General features: G+C 48.0%; 1 protein-coding gene across 1 annotated transcript in view; it reads right to left on the bottom strand.

Moving 5' to 3' along the window:
* Positions 1 to 8634: 8634 nt before the first annotated feature.
* The window catches only part of ASCC3 (activating signal cointegrator 1 complex subunit 3), a 2002173-nt gene continuing 1991341 nt past the window's right edge, over positions 8635 to 19466 (bottom strand). Inside the window, exon 42 of the mRNA XM_078648375.1 lies at positions 8635 to 10851. Coding sequence (XP_078504501.1) covers positions 10704 to 10851 — 148 coding nt within the window. The 3' untranslated portion in view covers positions 8635 to 10703. The remainder of the gene's footprint in view (positions 10852 to 19466) is intronic.

Here is a 19466-nt window from a genome sequence, read left to right as displayed (position 1 = left end):
GGGATGTGTTGGCTAGTGTTGATAATGAGAACTGTAAATACCATTAGGCACACCATTTATAGCTTAAATATGTGAGGCTACTGGCTATCACCTAATTTGAGCTTCTTCGACCATCTCACCTTCTCCAACCATTGCAGGGTGTCAGACTGTTAATATAAATAGGAAACACAAACTTCAAAATCTCCCAGCAACAAACAAATCACACAATTCCTCCATTCAGTTCTTCATTTACTTTCTCTGGTAAATAGGCCCACTCTGTTTCCTCTGTCAGTGTTCCAAAAAACCTATTCACATTCTTTCTATTAAATCAAAACGGAATAGGCCCACACGACCCCTTGCTCCATTACCTCATAAAAATGATGCTCATTATTTTCTTCATACTGCTCATGCATATTTAAGGAAAACATTGTATTCTCCTCCTAATGCGCAAACCCCACCTCTAGAATGGACTCCAAGTTTCCCTCGTCAGAGAACCCAACGGATAAGAACAATAGTTACTTACCTGTAATCTGTGGTTCTCCAGTATTGGTGTCTTTCATAGATTCACATGCCAGAATCATTCTTCGTCGTCGGAGTGGGAGTCCCACGGTACATAAAAAAGCAATAATTTGTATATAAGAAAACCAAAACCCTTGGTAATACCAACCAGGAAGTAAAGTAGCCCTAAGCTACAATGGAAAAAACTTCCACACTCATGACTATCCTAGTCATTTTGTATAGACCAAACTACAGCCAATCAGGCGCCAGCACCCACTAGAATGCTCTCCCCAGAGACTCAGGCTCTCAGATTTTCTCGCACAGGAGTGAAAGTAATAATATCGCCTGAGGAGCCTCTGAGGGGAGGTGGGCGGGTGCATGTGAATCTATGAAGGACACCAATACTGGAGAACCACAGATTACAGGTAAGTAACTATTGTTCTTCTCCAGTATTGGGGTGTCTTTCATAGATTCACATGCCTGAATCGGAGTAAATAGCAGTACACACCATCCTGCTCATAGACACTTTTTTGAATTCCTATGCATATGTACATTTTGCAAACAATATTACATGAAACATAAGCGTCTAGAAGAGCATAGAGGAGGGAGAACAGAGGCTCATCTTATTTAAAAAGATTGCGAAGCACTGCACGTCCCACTGAAGTATCTGCATCGCTGGCAGCATCCAAGCAATAGTGCTTGGTGAAGGTATGCGTGCTGGTCCAGGTTGCCGCTCTTCAGATATGATGAAGAGGCACTCCAGCGAAGTGGGCTGTTGAGGAGGAGACCGCTCTCGTAGAATGCGCTCTTGGCAATGACTACAATGGTCTTCCTGCTTGTTGGTGACAGAGACTAATTGCTGAGGACACCCAACGGCCTATCGTCTGCTTAGATACAGCGTATCCTTCTGTATGCTACAAAGAGCTGGTCTGTTTTACGCAATGTAGCAGTTCGTTGGAGGTAAAATGTAAGACATCTCCTGATGTCCAGGGAATGCAAGGCCTTCTCCGCTCTCGTTTGTGGATTAGGAAAGAATGTCTTTAAAAGGACCGGCTCATTAAGGTGAAAGTCGGATGGAACTTTAGGCATGTAGCTTGGATTGGTACGTAGCACCACCGAATTTGAAGTGAACTGTAAAAACGGAGCTTTGATGGTGAATGCTTGAATGTCACTGACTCTACGTGCCGATGTTAGAGCTAGGAGAGAAACCTTCCAGGAAAGCAATTTGAGATCCACTTTATGAATAGGCTCAAAGGGGTGACGCATGAGCTGAGAGAGTAAACATTCAAGTACCAGGAAGGAGGTGGATGCCGAACAGGCGGGAACATTCGAAAAAGTCCTTTGAAGAATTGCTGAATTATTCTAGTGGAATACAAAGAATTAGAGCCATCTTGACAGAATCTGGAAATGGCCGCTAAAAACACCTTCAATGTGGAATGAGACAAGCCAGACTTAGCCAATTGAAGAAAGAACACTAAGATATTTTCTGGTTTCGCATGGAGTGGATGTAAGTTGGCCACGAGACACCAGGCACAAAACCTTTTCAATTTAAGTTTGTAAGTCTTAATAGTAGCAGGCGCTCGAGCGTTGGCTAAAACCTCTTTACAATCTTCTGGGATATTTAAATGGGCGAATTCAACGTGTTGAGGAGCCAAGCTGCTAATTTCAAGGAAGCTGGGTCCGGATGACAAATTTGACCCTCCTGCATTGTTAGAAGATTTGGTAGTGCTTGAAGTTGTATGGGATTGCACTCCGAGAGAAGTAGGAGCTCGGTGAACCAATACTGGCGAGGCCACCTGGGCGCGATGAGGATGAGGCGGCATGGCTGCTGTTTCATTTTCCGGATGACCCTGGGAACCAAAGGAATCGGCAGAAAAGCGTATGCAAATACTGAGACCAATTCATCAAAATTGCTTCTCCGCATGAATCCTTGTGGGGAATCCAACTTGCAGAGTATGGGCATTTGTGGTTCTGCTTTGTCGCAAATAAGTCCAGGTCGGGATGACCCCACTTCTGAAAAACTCTGTTTAGAGTCGGCTGATGAAGTTCCCATTCGTGATTTGTCGCTGTCGCTCTGCTGAGAGAATCGGCGAGGACATTGGACATCCCCGGAACGTTTGTTGCTGACAGATTTATCCTGTGATCTAGAGCCCAACTCCAAATCTCCTGGGCCTCCTGAGAAAGAAGAGCCGATCTTGTGCCCCCTTGTTTGTTCAAGTAATGCATACTTGTTGTATTGTCTGTTCTGATTAAAACTGTGGATCTGTGTATTACCGTTTGAAAAGATTTGAGGGCCAGAAAAATTGCTCTCAACTCTAGAAGGTTGATGTGCCACTTCTTTTGATGTGCATTCCATTTCCCATTGACGGTCATTCCCTGTAGGTGTGCCCCCATCCTTCCAGGGAAGCGTACGTGGTGATGGTGTAACTTGGTATCTCCGTTAGGAATGAACGCCCTTTCTGCAGATTCTCTTTTCGGGTCCACCATAGAAAAGCCTTTTCATACTGTGGGTTATGGCGATCCTGTCGTCGAATGCCCCGGACACTTGAACCCATTGTAGACTGAGTTCTTCTTGGAAAGGTCTCATCCGGAGACGGCAGTTGGGTATGAGGGATGCAGGATGAAAGCATCCCTAGGAATGACTTGTACATTTGTACTGAAACGTACTCTTTTTGACGTAAGTTGAGGGCCATCTTACAAATCTTGAGTTGTCTTTCTTTTGAGACAAAGGCTTGGGTGAGGCAAGTGTCTAATGTTGCCCCAAAAAACAATATCCTTTGCGACAGAACAAGATGGGATTTCTTTAAATTGATTGAAAGACCCAGAGACTGAAAGAGCGAGAGGCATCTTTAGACATGTACTCTTGCTGCTCCTAGAGAACTGGCCTTGATAAGGCAATCGTCTAAATACAGGACGATTTGAATGCCTTCCAAGCGAAGATGTGCCGCCACTGGGGCTAATACCTTCGTGAATACTCGGGCGCTGAACGAAGCCCAAAAGGGAGAACCTTGAATTGAAAGTCCCTGCCAGCCACTCTGAATCTCAGGAATTTCCTGTGCCTGGGGAGAATGGGCACATGAAAGTAGGCATCTTGAAGATCTAGGGTAGCCATGTGATCGCCTTGGAAAAGAAGCTGGAGGATTTCTTGACGTGTTAACATCCGGAAGGACATCTTCTTGAGGTATTTCTTGAGGGCACGTAGGTCGAGAATGGGGTGCCACTCTCCTGTTTTCTTTCGTATGAGGAAGAACCTGAATAGAAACCTCTTTCTCTTAGTAATTGAGGAACCTTCTCGATTGCACCTTTCTGAATCATTATATTTATTTGGGACAGAAGCTCCTTGAGGTGAGCTGGTGGTGGACCTTTTGGAGGTGAATGTGAAGGGATTTTTACAAATTCTAAAGAGTGTCCTCTGGCTACTATATCCAGGACCCACTTGTCCGTAGTAATCTTGGACCAATTCGATAAGTAATGGGATATTCTTCCTCCAACTTTTGACTTTGGTACTGGCAGGATTTTCTTTTTCCTTGCGAAAAGTTGTTGCTTCGCTGTCTGTATGTCTGTTGTTTATACGGTTGATATCGCAGATTCCCTTGTGATGAATGGTACGAGCGCTGCTGAGAATATCCTCCTCTATTTGAATAGTACCCACATCCTTTGGCACCATGAAAGGACGATTTGCGAAATTGCAGGTTTCCCAGCGACCTTGCGGTGTCTGTATCTTTGTTTATGGCCTGCAAGGCCTCTTCAATGTGCTGGCCAAATAGATATTCTCCATCGTAAGGCATATCTATTATCCTTGCTTGGACTTCTTGCCGGAAGGAGGTTGACTTCAGCCAACCTTGTCTCCTTAAGACTGCCGCGCCCGCCAACTGTCAGAAGCCTGTGGTTGCACATCCACAGCTGCGCCAATCATCTCTGCAGAGACGCACTCCCCTTCATGTAACACCTTCTTTGCTTCTGACTTCTCCGGTTCCGGAAGCTTTTCGAGATATGGAGATATGTCTGACCACATCTGTCTATCATATCTCCCTAGCATTGCTAGGGAATTTGCTGCTCGGATAGTAGTCGCAGCAATTGTTGATACCTTTTTACCAATGGAGTCGAGACGTCTTCCATCTCTGTCAGGTGGGGCGGTCACTTGTGAGGACGGGTTTCTGGCTTTATTCTGTGCCGCATGAGTGACAATGGACTCTGTCTTAGCTTGTCCGATAAGGCATGCAGGTGATGTAATGGGCGCCTTGTACTTTTTGTCAATTCGAGGTAAGACTGCTGGTAAAGAATCTGGAGTGGACATGACCTTCAGGCCCTCCTTCCAAATGAAATCTATTATCGGGATTGTCCTCACCTGCTTGTGTGGCTGATCCTTAAAGTCATATAAAAACAATCCTGCTGTTTAGCTTCCATAGAAATCTGAAACCTTTTTGTTGCTCTTTCCATTACTAGATGGAATCCTCCAATATCAACAGGTGGAGAGTCCGCCGTATGAGGAGCAGTAGGAGATGGGGTCTGCGTCCGATAATTATCCCACCCCGACATTACTGATTGGTCGTCCACCTCTCCTTCCTCTCTGTCGTCATCAGTGGTGTCACACGTATGGTGGGATTGTGCTGGAGAAGGTGGATTAGAAGATTGTACCTCAGGTACTGGTGTCAAAGGAGACTGTCTTGGGACTCTCAAGGCTGAGGCAGGTGCTTGAGTCATGGGTGTCGCCGGAAGCGAGCTGCCGACTCAGACGGAAGGAACCGGCGGTAATAGTCATTTAACATGTATTGTAAATTTGTAAGAAGGTCTAATGGCATCTGTGCTGTTGGTACTGCTGCAGGGGCTTGAGCAATTGGTGCAGGCACAAACTCTTCCTCTTCGTGATCATCTTCCTGCGTCTTTATTAATAGTTCTGACGGACTTCTGGCCGCTCGGAAACGGTCGTCCTCATCAGATTGCTCCTGATTGTCATCTTCCTCTGAATCCAGAAGCTGTTCAGGCAACTTTAGGGGTGAAAGAGGCGGTAGAGTAGAGCCTCTCCTTTGTAATAATGAAGCCCCCGTTGACGGTGAAATAAAAGAGGCAGCAGGCGGAGCAGCGGACCAAACCTGCAGATCCGTACATGATGACAGAAGAGGCGTCGACGAACCCACCGTTGACGGTATCGTCGACGGAGCTATTGCATGCTTCATCGACAGGGATTTCAATGTTGATGATGTTGTCAACGTCGAGGTCAGTTTCGTCGACAAAGCCTTTGACGACGATGTTGACTTCGTCGACAACGAAGCGGTCGACGACGGTAGAACTTTTGTCGACGAGGAATTTGACGACGACGGTGGAATCTTCGACGACGATGGACTTCTCATCGACAGTGTGGTCGTCGACGGCAAAGCTGCTTTCGTCGACGAGGGACCCGTCGACGGGATGACTTTCGCCGACGGGCTAATCTTCGTCGACGTTGTACTCGTCGACGATATCATCTTTAACTTCGACGACGATGGAACGTCGACGCTTGAAGGTTGAATCTTCGTCGACGGTATGGGTCTCACTGAAACCAAAACCATCGTCGACGGTGAAGAGGCCGACGACATCACCATCTGAGGCTCTGGCGAAGAGAAAGTAACATTCGACGTGGAGGAAATACTGTAGACGGCACCCGTCGACGGCTGCTCCATCGACGAGGTCTTTTTCTGAGGTAATTTTTTCTCTGACAGTCTTTTAGATGGCAAAGACTTAACAGACTTTCTCGGGGGCGTTTTAGGTCAAGATTTAGAAGGTGGAGAAGCCTCTTTTGCCATAGAAGAGGAAGGCAAGCTAGAATCCTTAGCTTTTCTCAACACCTTAGCCCCAGGAGAAGATACCTCTTCCTCAATCTTTCTCTTTCTGGAAGTTATAGAAGACCCCGAAGCCAAACTTCATACCTCAGATAGAGGATCATCCTGGTCCTTAATCTTCTGCAACCATAGTAGAAGACGACCTTCTCTGTCTCTGAGGGTCTTCTGAGGAAAGGTCCTGCAGATCTTACAATCCTTTACCTCATGGTCTGGATATAGGCAATAACTGCACTTTTTGTGGGGATCTTCTTTAAAAAGCCCAAGCTTCCCACAAGACTCCCATAGTCTGAAGAGAGATTTTGAAGAAGACATTCCAAAAATAGGAGAAAAACCAGTCAAGTTGAGAAGTACTGAGCAGAGCTCAGGGAGACTCCCTTTCACACGACATGTGGTAGAAAATCTGAGAGCCTGAGTCTCTGGGGAGAGCATTCTAGTGGGTGCTGGCACCTGATTGGCTGTAGTTTGGTCTATACAAAATGACTAGGATAGTCATGAGTGAGGAAGTTTTTTCCATTGTTGCTTAGGGCTACTTTACTTCCTGGTTGGTATTACCAAGGGTTTTGGTTTTCTTATATACATATTATTGCTTTTTTATGTACCGTGGGACTCCGACGACGGGGAATGATTCAGGCATGTGAATCTATGAAAGACACCCCAATACTGGAGAAAATAGTATCTCCTCTTTCCTTTGGACCAGGTCCTCATAATGTATTGTTTATTCTTTGCACTTTTCAGCACAATTGTGTACAGCGACTGAACTTAGGCTAAGCACCAAAGTGATGGTCTGTGCAGTAAATGTTTGTGGATCTCCCCTATCATCTAGACTTTTCAAAGGCCCCAGTAGGGTGGTAAGGTGTTGCTTTCTGACATGTGCACCCCACACTTCTTATCTGAGTCCACCTTCCTTTCATTCTTTTGTCTTTGTCCTCAACCTCATTAAGTTTGCCCCTGTGGCAGCATAACTCTCTTCAAGAACGACATCTATTTTATTTGGCTTGTTTCCTTAGACCTCAATAAATATTTGTGGTGTACTGGAGTGATAATATCATCACTGTCCTTTCTGCAATCTTCTTTCAAGTGTATACTTTCCAGTGAGTCATTTCAGGGCCAGGCTGAGTATCCTGACATCTGGGGATGTGCAGCCACCCAACCTGCAATGCACTTCTTTGGCTCTGTGTGCTGAAAGACTATCCTTCATACGGAGCATGTCAACGCAATACATACACCAGCAGAACATTTTATTATTACATCTATGCCACTGGGAAAATTAAGTTGCTGCATACATCGGATGTGCTGCAAGACTTCCCTTTAAAGGTTAGAGTGGAATCACCACCGGCTACCACTTGGTTATGTCCGCTATGGGAGTCCTAGGTATGCCACAGAGTGTGGCACAGAACTCGAGTCAGGCACATCCAGGGGCAGCTCTTCCGTTCACCCCACTGAAATGCCCCCAGAGACGAAAAATAAAATGGTAATAAAGTTAATTCATTACCATTTTATTTTTCGTCACCTCGTCCCAAACGGAGCATCAGGATGGGGCTGGGCTGCTGCTGACAGGCAGCAACAGAGAGAGCAGAACACTTTAGGTTTAAAGTGCGCATGTCATTTTGGCCAGCAGTCTTGCGACGGCCAGCCACACATGCGCACTTTAACCCTCTCGAACTCAGCTGTCTTAAGACAGCTGGGTTAGAGAAAGAAAGCAGAAGCCTCTAGTGCTCTTCTGAGTGCTGACAGAGGTCGCTCCCACCAATCCTGGCTCTGCTCTCATACTGGTGAGAGGCGCGCCAGGATTGGCTTGGGAGTTTGGAGCCTGCATGTCTTCCTGCCTGGAGGAAAGAAGATCATCGAGGAGGATGTTGTGCTTGCAGATAAGTGGTTTTAATTTAATTTTATTTTGTAAATTTCCCATCTGCCCCACCATCCTCTGGACATCTCATCCACCACTGGGCACTTCACTAAAACTAAGGAACCCTGGTTCTTCTCAGAGCTCTGCTGACTGTCACTGGCTGCAAACCAAACAACCTCCGGAAGGACTTTACACTTCAACCTCAAGCTGATCTGCTTCTTCTCCACTCTTTACTTGAGTTCGGACAGGGAACCACAGGAGTGATTCACTATGGATATCAGAGTTCAGGTCACCTCCCATCCCCTTACAGTTCATAGGGTCACCCCACTCTGAGAACATAGCACTTGTTCTGCAACTACAAGGAAGAAAGGCAGAGTTGCGACCAACTTGTGAGGGTGCGACCCACACCCCACTTTTTAAAATTAAAATACAAAACAAGTATGTGAATGGAATAAAAAGACATTTAGAAACCATGGACAGCAACATACAAAATGTGTGCACTGGCATTATTTTATATACATTTCAATTTCCTAGATGAATGCGAGTAGGTGACTCAATAATGGACTGATGACTCAGTCTGTGCAGTCAGTTATGGTAGCACTTCATTTAACAATTTAATTAAATCCATGTGAAATGCCCACTATTACACATATACTTATCTCTCAGAATATATGCAACACATGAACTCAAAGTAAATAAATCATTTTTCATGTAGAAATTGTTATAATCCAGATTTGGAAGAAGCATACCCTCAATTCTACACTTTCCATTTGAAAACAATGCAGGGAAACAAAGATTGTTGACACTGCAACTGGCTAACAATGACCGTAAGTAAGTCCAGGCAGAGAGGGAAAGTGAAAGATCAGTATTTTGGGTTTCCTTAAATATCAGTGGAAAGTGTCTCCCACACTAATTATGATGCTAGTGTCCTTAGAGAATGATGCCAAGTTGTAGCCCTAGAGAAGGCTTGCATTGCAGAAAACTATTCTTTGAACTGTTCAAAGCAAAGTTAGTAGCAGATTTTATGAAAATTCAAACAATGTTTTCACCCAGACAGGCTTTACTACAATCTGAATGACACAAAAATACCTTGCTTGAAATTCAGAAGTGCTTGCAAACACAATCCCACCCTGTAAGGAGTCAAATATATTTTGGGTTATCAGCATTTTCAATGTAAGCACAAGAAGACAAATTTAACGGACCCAGTTAAGTCAATCATCAAACAATGGCCATTTATTAGGCATGCGGCTACCTCTACAGAGGTGTCCTGGTGCTAAGAAAAACAGACTAGATCGATTGAGAAGCTCAAGATACTACCCCCTCTGCCTAAAGAGCCAGGTTTTTATGGCCTTTCTGAACTCATGTTCCGTTTCTAACATATGCAGGTGGCTAGGCAAAGCGTTCCAAAGTTTCGCAGTCCTTACTGTGAAGGACCTGCCTCCTTGACGCATTTTTACAAAACGTGGGATATTGAGGATACGCTGCTGATTAGATCTCAAGGTCTGCTCCAGACGATATAGTCTCAACCTGAGGTAGCCTGGGCCTTGGCCATGGATGGCTCGCAAAGCGAGGGTGAGTGCCTTAAACTCAATCCTCCTGGCCACCAGGAGCCAGTGAAGCTGTCTGAAGTGTGGGGAAATGTGCTGGCGAAAAGGGACCCTATGGATTAGCCTCACAGCCGCATTTTGCACCATCTGTAGCCTGGGGGTTAAGTATTCTGACTGCTCATCAGAATGTGTTATAAAAGTGGCTGGACTGAAGTAAAGCGTCCTCAGCATTCAAGCCCTGCTTTAGGGTTTAAACGTTCACTTTATCTCAGAAGCATTACAGTTATTTTGAATCTATTACCATTATTTAAAGCCCTTGAGAAAAGATTTTATTCTCCTTCGTTACCAGACAGTCTCCTATTGTTGGTCTTCTCCCTTTGGCACTGCTGAATACACAGCTCGTGGTTAGCACTACACATTACAAATTTGTAAACATATCAATTAATCGCTGCAGTGCCTTCGCTGGAAGGGTACCCTATTTGGAGAAAGAACATCATTTCGTAGACATGTAATCAGCAATTTCATCAAAACATTCATTCTCTGCCTACGTAAATCTTTTCATCACACAAACATGTTATTGTACAATTTAATAGTTGTCTTCGTCTTTCTAGCAGTTTGTTTTAAAGGATTGCTTTTGCCATTTTTACAGGTCATAAATACACCTCTAAAGAGATCATATATATACCGTTTGATTAACAACGGTTTAATTAGAATTATTTGCCTCAATTATACACAACTGAAATATATAAAATAATTGCACAATTCCATCTTGAAAAATACATGTTTAGCATTGCAAACACATGTGACATTGACATGACGAGATCCAGAAAGGCATCATGTTGTAAGGCCAATGTGGCTATCGCGGTGTCACTGGAGGTAACGCAGAAGACGTGGTTTCCTTGGAGTGCCTATGTTGGAAGTTCATTTCTCCAAGCACACTTTAAGTTTTCAGGCATCCAGGATGACAGAATTGACCTGCTTCCAGAATGCTTCCTATGGATTACTCAGCTTCCTTTACTTCACTGACAGGTTACTAAGAGCGTCCGTGACTTCAGTGTTGACTTGTGCTGAAATGCTGGCTGGCATGATATCCAGACGGATGTCATACTGCTGGTCCATGCCGAGATAGCTGTCACTCATCAGATACACGGTGTAGATATACCTGACAGAAAAAAAGAACATAACATTACGTTGCCTTCCTAAAATGCAGGCACGCACACCTTAATATAAAGATCTGCAGCTAACAAAGCAAATGCTTTTCTTTTGGGGACAAGCCTGGAGCTGGAAATGCAATGGACCTTTGCCCACCAAAGTTAATAAAATAGTACATGAAATATCTTGCCCGAGAATTCCACAAGAGGCATATAGCTAATTTATAACAGGGTATACACCAACAGAGATAAAGAAGGCTTGAGTGCACGCTGCTGAAACAAGCATTAAAAAAATCAACAGGCCTAGACTGTGAGACCTATTGGCTTTGCCAATACTCTCCACCCCCACCCCGTAGTTCAGAACATGTGCAGCAGCCGTCTGAGTGATTTATCGTACAAAAAATCTAAAATGCCTATATGCATGTCTGAGTGATTTATCGTACAAAAAAATCTAAAATGCCTATCATGCATGCATAGACTGGCAGCCATCTTGGAATGGATTCAAATCCATTTAAAGATGGCGACCCATCAATAAAGCAGTGGGTGACAGTGAGTGCAACGGAGGACAAAAGCTAATAGATAATTAAAAGAGTTGGGGGCCTATAGGAGAAAGTAGAAACAGGGTAGAGAGACAGAGAGGAAGAGAAAATAGTCCTGCATGTGCTGCAATATTATTGTATGAAATCAGCAATGGAGGGACACACCGCATCCAATCACCATAGAAACCAAAATCTTAGTGGGAGAGAAAGAAACAAGAATAGACTGGGAATCTATTGAATCAGGAGCAGTAAACTGAGACAGTCAAGAATAGAAGTAAGGAGTGTAGACTCAGTATATCATAGTTTGAATGTTGTCTGACCTAAGTAATTAAGACTGATGTAAGCATTCAGAAGTTGCATGTCAACTTTCTGGTGTGTTTTATAGCTTTCGGATTTGGCTAGTTGGATAGTGTATTCAGATTCACTCACTTTTCTAGTTTTCCCCCTTTTCTGGTTTCCTCGTGTTAACAGTGTTAGGCTGGCGTCTTGCTGTTTACATATTCATCCTTAGGGACCATGCCTGCATTCTGGTCAGCGTGAGAGTGACAATAGTGCAACCCACCTCGGAGTTCAGTAAGCAATGACTAAGACTGATTTGATGAATTAGTTACACGTCTGTAATTACTCACCTGATAACTGTATGTTTCTCTGTAATGAAGATTCACATCCTCTAGGACTGCCAACCTTTTTGTCGCTCCAAAGAAGTAGACAAGTGGCACCAGTATATCTCTCTATCCTTTCCTCTCATTGTCTCGGACTGTGTGTGTGTGTGTGAACTAACCACTGACAGCTATTTCTGTCAACGATATTTAGGACATGATATTTATGACAGACGATAGTTTCTATGTATGATAATCGGGCATAAAACAACATACTATCCTCTATTTTGACCTCCTCGCGAGAGTAGTTGTGTTGGCTTATGTCTCTGAATCTGCTGGCAGCCTTTAACAACCTAGACCACAATATCTTTACAAACAGATTGAGGGATGTGGTGGGAAGCTCGGGGAGAGGTAGTTTAAATCTTTTCTACATGAAAGCCTGACACTCAAGAGTATGGGTGAAGCTTGTCACTCATGCTCCTTAATACGCATGTCAACCTTCTGCAAGACCGAGTAGGAGCCTAAAAATATTCATGGCTGTACTGATAACACCCAACTCATCTTTGAATGATCTAAGAGCACAAGTTACTACTTGTGCAACGATATATCTGTAAGAGACATTAGTTAGTGATAGATTCCTTACCTTAGAACATCCCCAGGCGTCAGACTGGATCCGGAAATTTTTGCGTAGCAGTACCCTTGCGCGTCGGTAGGCGTCGTCTGCGGCTCCGCGTCCGTCGTCGGCGTCGTGGGCGCCGTGATGACGTCGTCGGAGTACATAGACGCCACCTCCGCGTGCTGATGTCAGTTCTTAGACACAGCTTTTCCGCGCCAGAAACGCAGAGCCATGTTAAAAACCAACACTAGTGCCATTGAAACGAGGGCCCTGAAGGGGATGACCTTAACCCTAGATATCGGTTCGCAGAACGGGGAGGATGGGTGGGTCGGTAAGGAATCTATCACTAACTAATGTCTCTTACATATATATTGTTACACAAGTAGTAACTTGTGCATCTGAAAGAGACACGTTAGTGATAGATTCCTTACCTTAGAATAGATACCCCAGCAATACCAACCCCGGTGGTGGGTCTGCGAACCAATAATCACACCAGAAAGTCCTGGAGGACGGAACGGCCAAAGAAGCCATCCCTCCGGACTTGACTGTCCAGGCAATAGTGTCTTGCAAACGTGTGCAGCGAGGCCCACGTAGCTGCCTGGCAAATGTCCTGCAAGGGCACTCCCCGGCCCAGGGCAGTTGTAGTCGCCGTGGCCCGAGTGGAATGAGCCCGCAATCCAACAGGGGGCTCCTTTTTAGCCAAGGAGTAACATGCCTGGATACACAAGATGATCCACCGAGAGATGGTCCGCTTGTGCACCGCCTTTCCCTTCTTAGCGCCCACGTAACCAACAAAGAGTTGGTCAACCACCCGGAAGTGGCGTGTGCGATCCAGATAGTAAGAGAGCGCACGTTTTGGAGCTGCTCTTCCTCTTTAGAGGGATGCGGCGGCGGAAAGAAGGTGGGCAAGGTGATAGACTGCCCGATGTGGAAGGCCGTGACAACCTTGGGCAGGAAAGATGGCCTAGTCCGCAACACAACCTTGTCCGGATGGACAGAAAGGAAAGGGGGTTTAGATGAACGAGCCTGGAGCTCACTCACTCTCCTGGCAGAGGTGATGGCAACCAGGAAAGCAGTCTTCAGAGTAAGAAGGCGGAGAGGGCAGTTGTGAAGTGGCTCAAAGTGAGCGCACATCAGAAATGTAAGAACAAGGTTCAAGTCACACTGAGGCATCACAAACGGAACAGGAGGGAACATGTGTGTGATGCCCTTCAGAAAACGATTTACAATAGGGGACTTGAACAAAGAAGGTTGATCAGGCAGCCTTAGAAAGGCTGAAAGGGCAGAAAGGTAGCCCTTGATAGTGCCAAGAGCAGAGCCCTGCTGGGCAAGAGAAAGAAGGGAGAGAAGAACCTCAGAAAGAGGGGCAGAAAGTGGATCCACAGCCTTTGCTGTGCACCATGCCACAAATTTATTCCACCTGCAGGCGTATACCGATTTTGTGAAGGGACGCCTGGCTGCCAGAATGACATTACAGACTTCAGGAGGCAAGTCAAATGGCCTCAACTGTCGCCGCTCAATATCCAAGCATGGAGGTGGAGACTGGACAGGTTTGGGTGGAGGACCGTCCCCTGCTGCTACGACAGAAGGTCCTCCTGAAGAGGCAGACGAACCGGGGGATCGACTGACATACTGAGTAGCTCTGGATACCAGTACCTTCATGCCCAGTCCGGAGCCACAAGGAAGACTTGGGCCCGGTCGCGCGTGATCTTCTTCAGCACTCTGGGCAGAAGTGGTATAGGCGGAAAGGCGTACAACAGACCGCAACTCCACTCGCGACGAAAAGCGTCTCCGAGCGAGTGCCGCCTTGGAAATTCCAACGCGCAGAACTGATGGCATTGCGTGTTCTCTTCTGTGGCGAATAGATCTAACCAAGGCTCTCCCCACCGCTGAAAGATGCCTTGCGCCATGTCCGAGTTCAGACGCCATTCGTGATCCATCATGCACCGACGGCTGAGCTTGTCCGCCCTGGCGTTCGGAGAACCTGCCAGGTGTTGAACCACCAGGGTCACGCCCTGATGTGCCAGCCACTGCCAGAGGCGCAGAGCCCCATGGCAAAGGGTCCACGACCCCACCCCGCCCTGTTTGTTGCAGTACCACATGGCGGTGGTGTTGTTCGTGAACACCTGCACTAAACTTCCCCGAACAGAGGGGAGGAATGCCTTCAGTGCTAGACGAATCGCCCGCAGCTCCAAATGGTTGATATGGAGCCGGGACTCCGCCGGAGACCAGAGGCCTCTGATCTCCGCCTCTCCCATGTGGCCTCCCCAGCCCTGGAGGGACGCGTCCGTCACAACTACGTGCTCCGGTTGGGGAAGGGAGAGGGATCTGCCACTGACCCAATCGCGGTCCATGAGCCACCACTGCAGCTGTCTCGCAGTGCCCTCCGAGATCAGGACATGGTCGGATAGGTTGCCCTGATGCTGGGCCCACTGAAACTTCAGGTCCCACTGCAGAGCCCGCATCCGCCACCGGGCGTGATGCACCAGAAGGATGCAGGAGGCCATCAGCCCCAGAAGCCGCAGCGTCAACCTGACCGAGACCCGGGATAAAGGCTGAAAGAGAGGAATCAGAGCCTGACTATCCCGGACCCGCTGTTCGGGTGGATAAACCCGAAACTGCCCCGAGTCGAGAACCGCTCCGATGAAGAGGAGCTTCTGAGAGGGGCACAGGTGTGACTTCGGCACATTGATGGAGAACCCCAGCTGGTGCAGGAGATCTGCCGTAGTCTGAAGGTGGCTGACGACTGTTTGGGGCGAGCCCGCCTTCAACAACCAGTCGTCGAGGTAGGGGAAGACTGAAACCCCTAACCTGCGCAGATGAGCCGCGACCACCGCCATCACCTTTGTGAACACCCGTGGGGCGCTGGTAAGGCCGAAGGGGAGCACGGTAAACTGAAAGTGCTGATGGCCAACCGTGAACCGCAGGTAGCGCCGGCAGGACGGGGATATGGAAATAAGCGTCCTGCAAGTCCAACGCTACAATCCAGTCTCCTGGGTCCAGGGCAGCCAAGACCTGAGCCAGTGTCAGCATTTTGAACTTCTCCTTCCGGAGGAAGCCGTTGACGTTCCATAGGTCCAAGATAGGGCGTAGGCCCCCTTTGCCCTTCTTGGGTACCAGAAAGTAGTGGGAGTAGCAACCACACCCTACTTCTGGCCCAGGAACGCGCTCGATGGCCCCCTTGGCCATCCTGCAGAAGTCACAAATGATCCCCCGATACACGGTGGTTCTGCGGTGGCATGGCAGGAGGAGTCGCCTCGAAGGGGGGGAGTAGCCCCTTCGGACGATTTGCAGCACCCACAAATCCGATGTGACAGTGCGCCAGTGGAGGAGGTGATGGCGAACCCTGCCCCCCACTGGCGACACATGGGCCTGAAAGCATGGACTAGGAGGGTTTTGAGGAGAATGCTGCGGGGGAAGGTGTGGACTGTCCTCACCGTTGTCCCCGACCGCCGCCACGGCGGTTTCCACGGCCGCCACCGCGTTGGGAATTAGTCTGCGGTGCGTGGCTGGCAGCACGTGTGGGTAGACCCCTTCCTTGGCCACGAAAGGAGCGAAAGGCACCTGATTGCTGGCGCGAGCCGAGAGGCCCAAGGACTTGGCCGTAGCCCTGGAGTCCTTAAAACGCTCAAGTGCATGGTCTGCCTTGTCGCAAAAAAGGCGACGGCCATCAAACGGCATGTCCATGAGTGTGTTCTGGACATCAGCCTAGAAGTTGGCGGACCTCAACCAGGCGTGGCGACGAATCACCACCGCCGTTGCCATCGCTCTGCCCAGTAATTCGGTGGTATCCAGACCACACCGGATAGAATAACTTGCCGCTTCTTGGCCCTCCACAAGGGCTTGGCCGAGTTTAGGCCGTACCTCCAACGGGCATTATGGCAGCACGTCCGCGACCGTATCCCACAGGGAGTGGGTGTAACGGCCCAAGAGGCATGCGGTGTTGGAAGACCGCAATCCCAGACTCAGGGAGGAGAATACCTTCTTGCCGTATTGCTCATTCCTTTTAGATTCCCTGTCAGGCGGAGCCGACGGAAATGCGGTCTGGGATTTCGAAGCCTGAATAACCAGGCTCTCGGGGGTGGGGTGGGTGGACAGGAAACAAGGGTCGCCCGGGGCCGGGCGGTGGCATCTGGCCACGTTCCTATCTACAGGCGAACCTGTAGCGGGCCTGGACCAAGTGCCCAAAAGAACGTCGGTCAAGGCCTCATTAAACGGCAGCAGAGGCTCAGCCGAGCTTGACTGCGGTTTAAGGACCTCAGTGAGGAGGTTAGTCCTCATGGCCGCGATGGGGAGCTCAAGGCTCAAGGCCTTGGCTGCCCGCGTCAGCACCACACTGTAGGCTGCCCCCTCCTCCGTAGCCACGGTAGGAGGTGAGACATAACCAGTGTCCGGCGAGGTATCCAGACCACTGGCATCCCCAAGTACACCTGTCCAGTCCTCCTGGGACTGACACTCCTGTGTCAGCGGGTCCTCAGACCCCTCCCAATTCTCCTCATCACCCATCTCCTGATATTCAGGAGTGTCAAAGGATGGGGCCGGTTCATTATAGTAAAAGTCTCCAAACGGCATCGAAAGCGGCCCCCAGTGGCGCCGTTCCGGCACCGGAACCGGAGCGAGGCATGCATCGGGGACGGCGCCGTCCGAAGACGGCGCCGGGGGTGACACCTGAGGGACCGGTGCCGGAGAGGTCGTTAGGTCAACCGGCAACGACCCGGATCCGGATCCAGTGGGGGCCTGCGGCGTCGGGTCCAAAGGCGCCGGCGGCGCCGGGGCCAAAGCACCCGACGGCGTCGGGGCCGAAGCCCCCGACCCACTAGGGCCCCCAGACAGGTCCACTGGGCCCGAAGGTGCTGCGGAGCCCCCCGGGGGAGTGAGGGACCTCATGGCCATGAGGAACAGCTCGATCTCCTCCGGCGTCGCGCAAGGCCCAGGGACCGGAGGGTATGGGGCCGGACGCGACGCCCGCGACTCCGCGTTTGCGGTGTCTTCTGAACCCCCGGCCGCGCCGCGCGAGCGTCGGGGGGAGTCGGAAGAGTGATGACGTCTCTTCGACTTCTTGTGCTTACCTGCCGACTTCGACCCTGAGGAGTGATGTCGACTCCCGGAGCTACGATGGCTCCGCTCCCGCGACTGGTCCCTCGGCCTCCGTCTGGACCGGGCGGCGCGGGGCCGACTGCCGGAGCTCGAGTCGCTTGCGGGACCGCTCCCGCCTAGCTTTCAAAGTTAAGGCCAGGCAGTCGGAACAGGTCTTGTCGTCGTGGTCGACGCTGAGACAGTGGAGACACCGACGGTGAGGGTCGGTGACCGACATGGGTCGGTGACCGACATCAGTCGGTCGCAGTCCTCACAGGGCTTAAAACCTGGCATCCCTATCGGCACCGTTCGGAGTCGAAGACTCGAAAAAATGATCAAAAGGGATCAAAAAAGTTTAGTCAAAAAATGACTAAGGTACTTCTTTTTCCGGATCTGCGCTGCTGGTGCGGAAAAAAGAAGAACGGACGTCAGCACGCGGAGGCGGCGTCTAAGTACTCCGACAACGTCATCACGGCGCCTACGATACCGACGACGGACGCGGAGCCGCAGACGACGCCTACCGACGCGCAAGGGTACTACTACGCAAAAATTTCCGGATCCAGTCTGACGCCTGGGGATATTCTAAGGTAAGGAATCTATCACTAACGTGTCTCTTTCAGATTATTAGTTTGGAGGTCTGTTTAGGCAGGTACAACGTTAGATGGACAAGAATCGTCTCATGTTAAATGGTGACAATCAGTATTTTTGGTTTGCAGCCTCACATGCCAGCAGCAGAAAACAAAAAAAAGCTTGCCAACCTAGTTTCAAGATCAGAAACATTAACATTGGAAGACGCACATTAGTAACTTCTATTTTAGCGAAGAATATTTATGGATTTGGTAGTGTGTAGTGCCAACTCCATAAATGCAGACCTAATTCAAATAAAATAGCAGCAATGAAATAATGTAAAGCACAAAAAGTTTGAACAAGGTTTTGGATTTTCTACTAATAAATGCTTCCACAATTTTCTACGTGGTGTTTTCTTATTCTGCGGTGTTACTTGTACATTTTTAAATGTGCCTCATGTTCCCCCCTTGTTGATTTTAGCCTTAGGTCTCTGTTAAAAGCACTTTATAGACAATCATTTATTATTATTAATGTTAGTAATCAATACAGTAAATGTAGTTCTGGGTGTGCTCGGAAGCTTACAGGCCAATATTCCAAATGAGATCTAGGATACAATTACTATTAACACACATTATATAAACAATTCCAGTAGCGGAAAATGGCATATTAGTTTCAAATCACTTACAATGGGCATGGACCACATTGTGCCAGATACTCGGGCTACCTTCAAATGTTCGGCGTGGGCCAGGACATAAAAAACTGCTACCCTTTGGAACTGAATCCATACCACACTTTTTCTGTGAGTCATTGAAAGGCTAGACAAAAGTTAATTTCCGTTTTGTGTATCTTAAATCAAAGATTGGGCACTTTCAAAACAAAATGGACAACAGCTGGCATAGAGAAATACAAGCCACACACACACACACACACATATATATTTGTTACGTCCTTACAAACACTATCTAATGCACAAAAAATACGTGTTTTCTCTTTTAGTTTCCTAAAAAGCGTTGGCAGTAATTTTCATACATTTTAAATCACAAACAAAAGGGGGAACTGGGAATTGTCCCTCTCCTTCTAATACATTAACAATTCGTAAACTCATTATTGCATAATGTACAAAATTACAACCGAAAAAAATCTCTCTATTTCTGTAACTCCGAGCTTGCTTAGGGAGTATATCTGCAGTTAGGCAATGTATGCGTGCAAATACGGGCAACGACCTCCGG

Source organism: Lissotriton helveticus, chromosome 6, assembly GCF_964261635.1.
Source record: "Lissotriton helveticus chromosome 6, aLisHel1.1, whole genome shotgun sequence".
NCBI lineage: Eukaryota > Metazoa > Chordata > Amphibia > Caudata > Salamandridae > Lissotriton > Lissotriton helveticus.
Note: the sequence above shows the minus strand (reverse complement) of the source record. Positions and strands in the feature narration are given on the sequence as shown.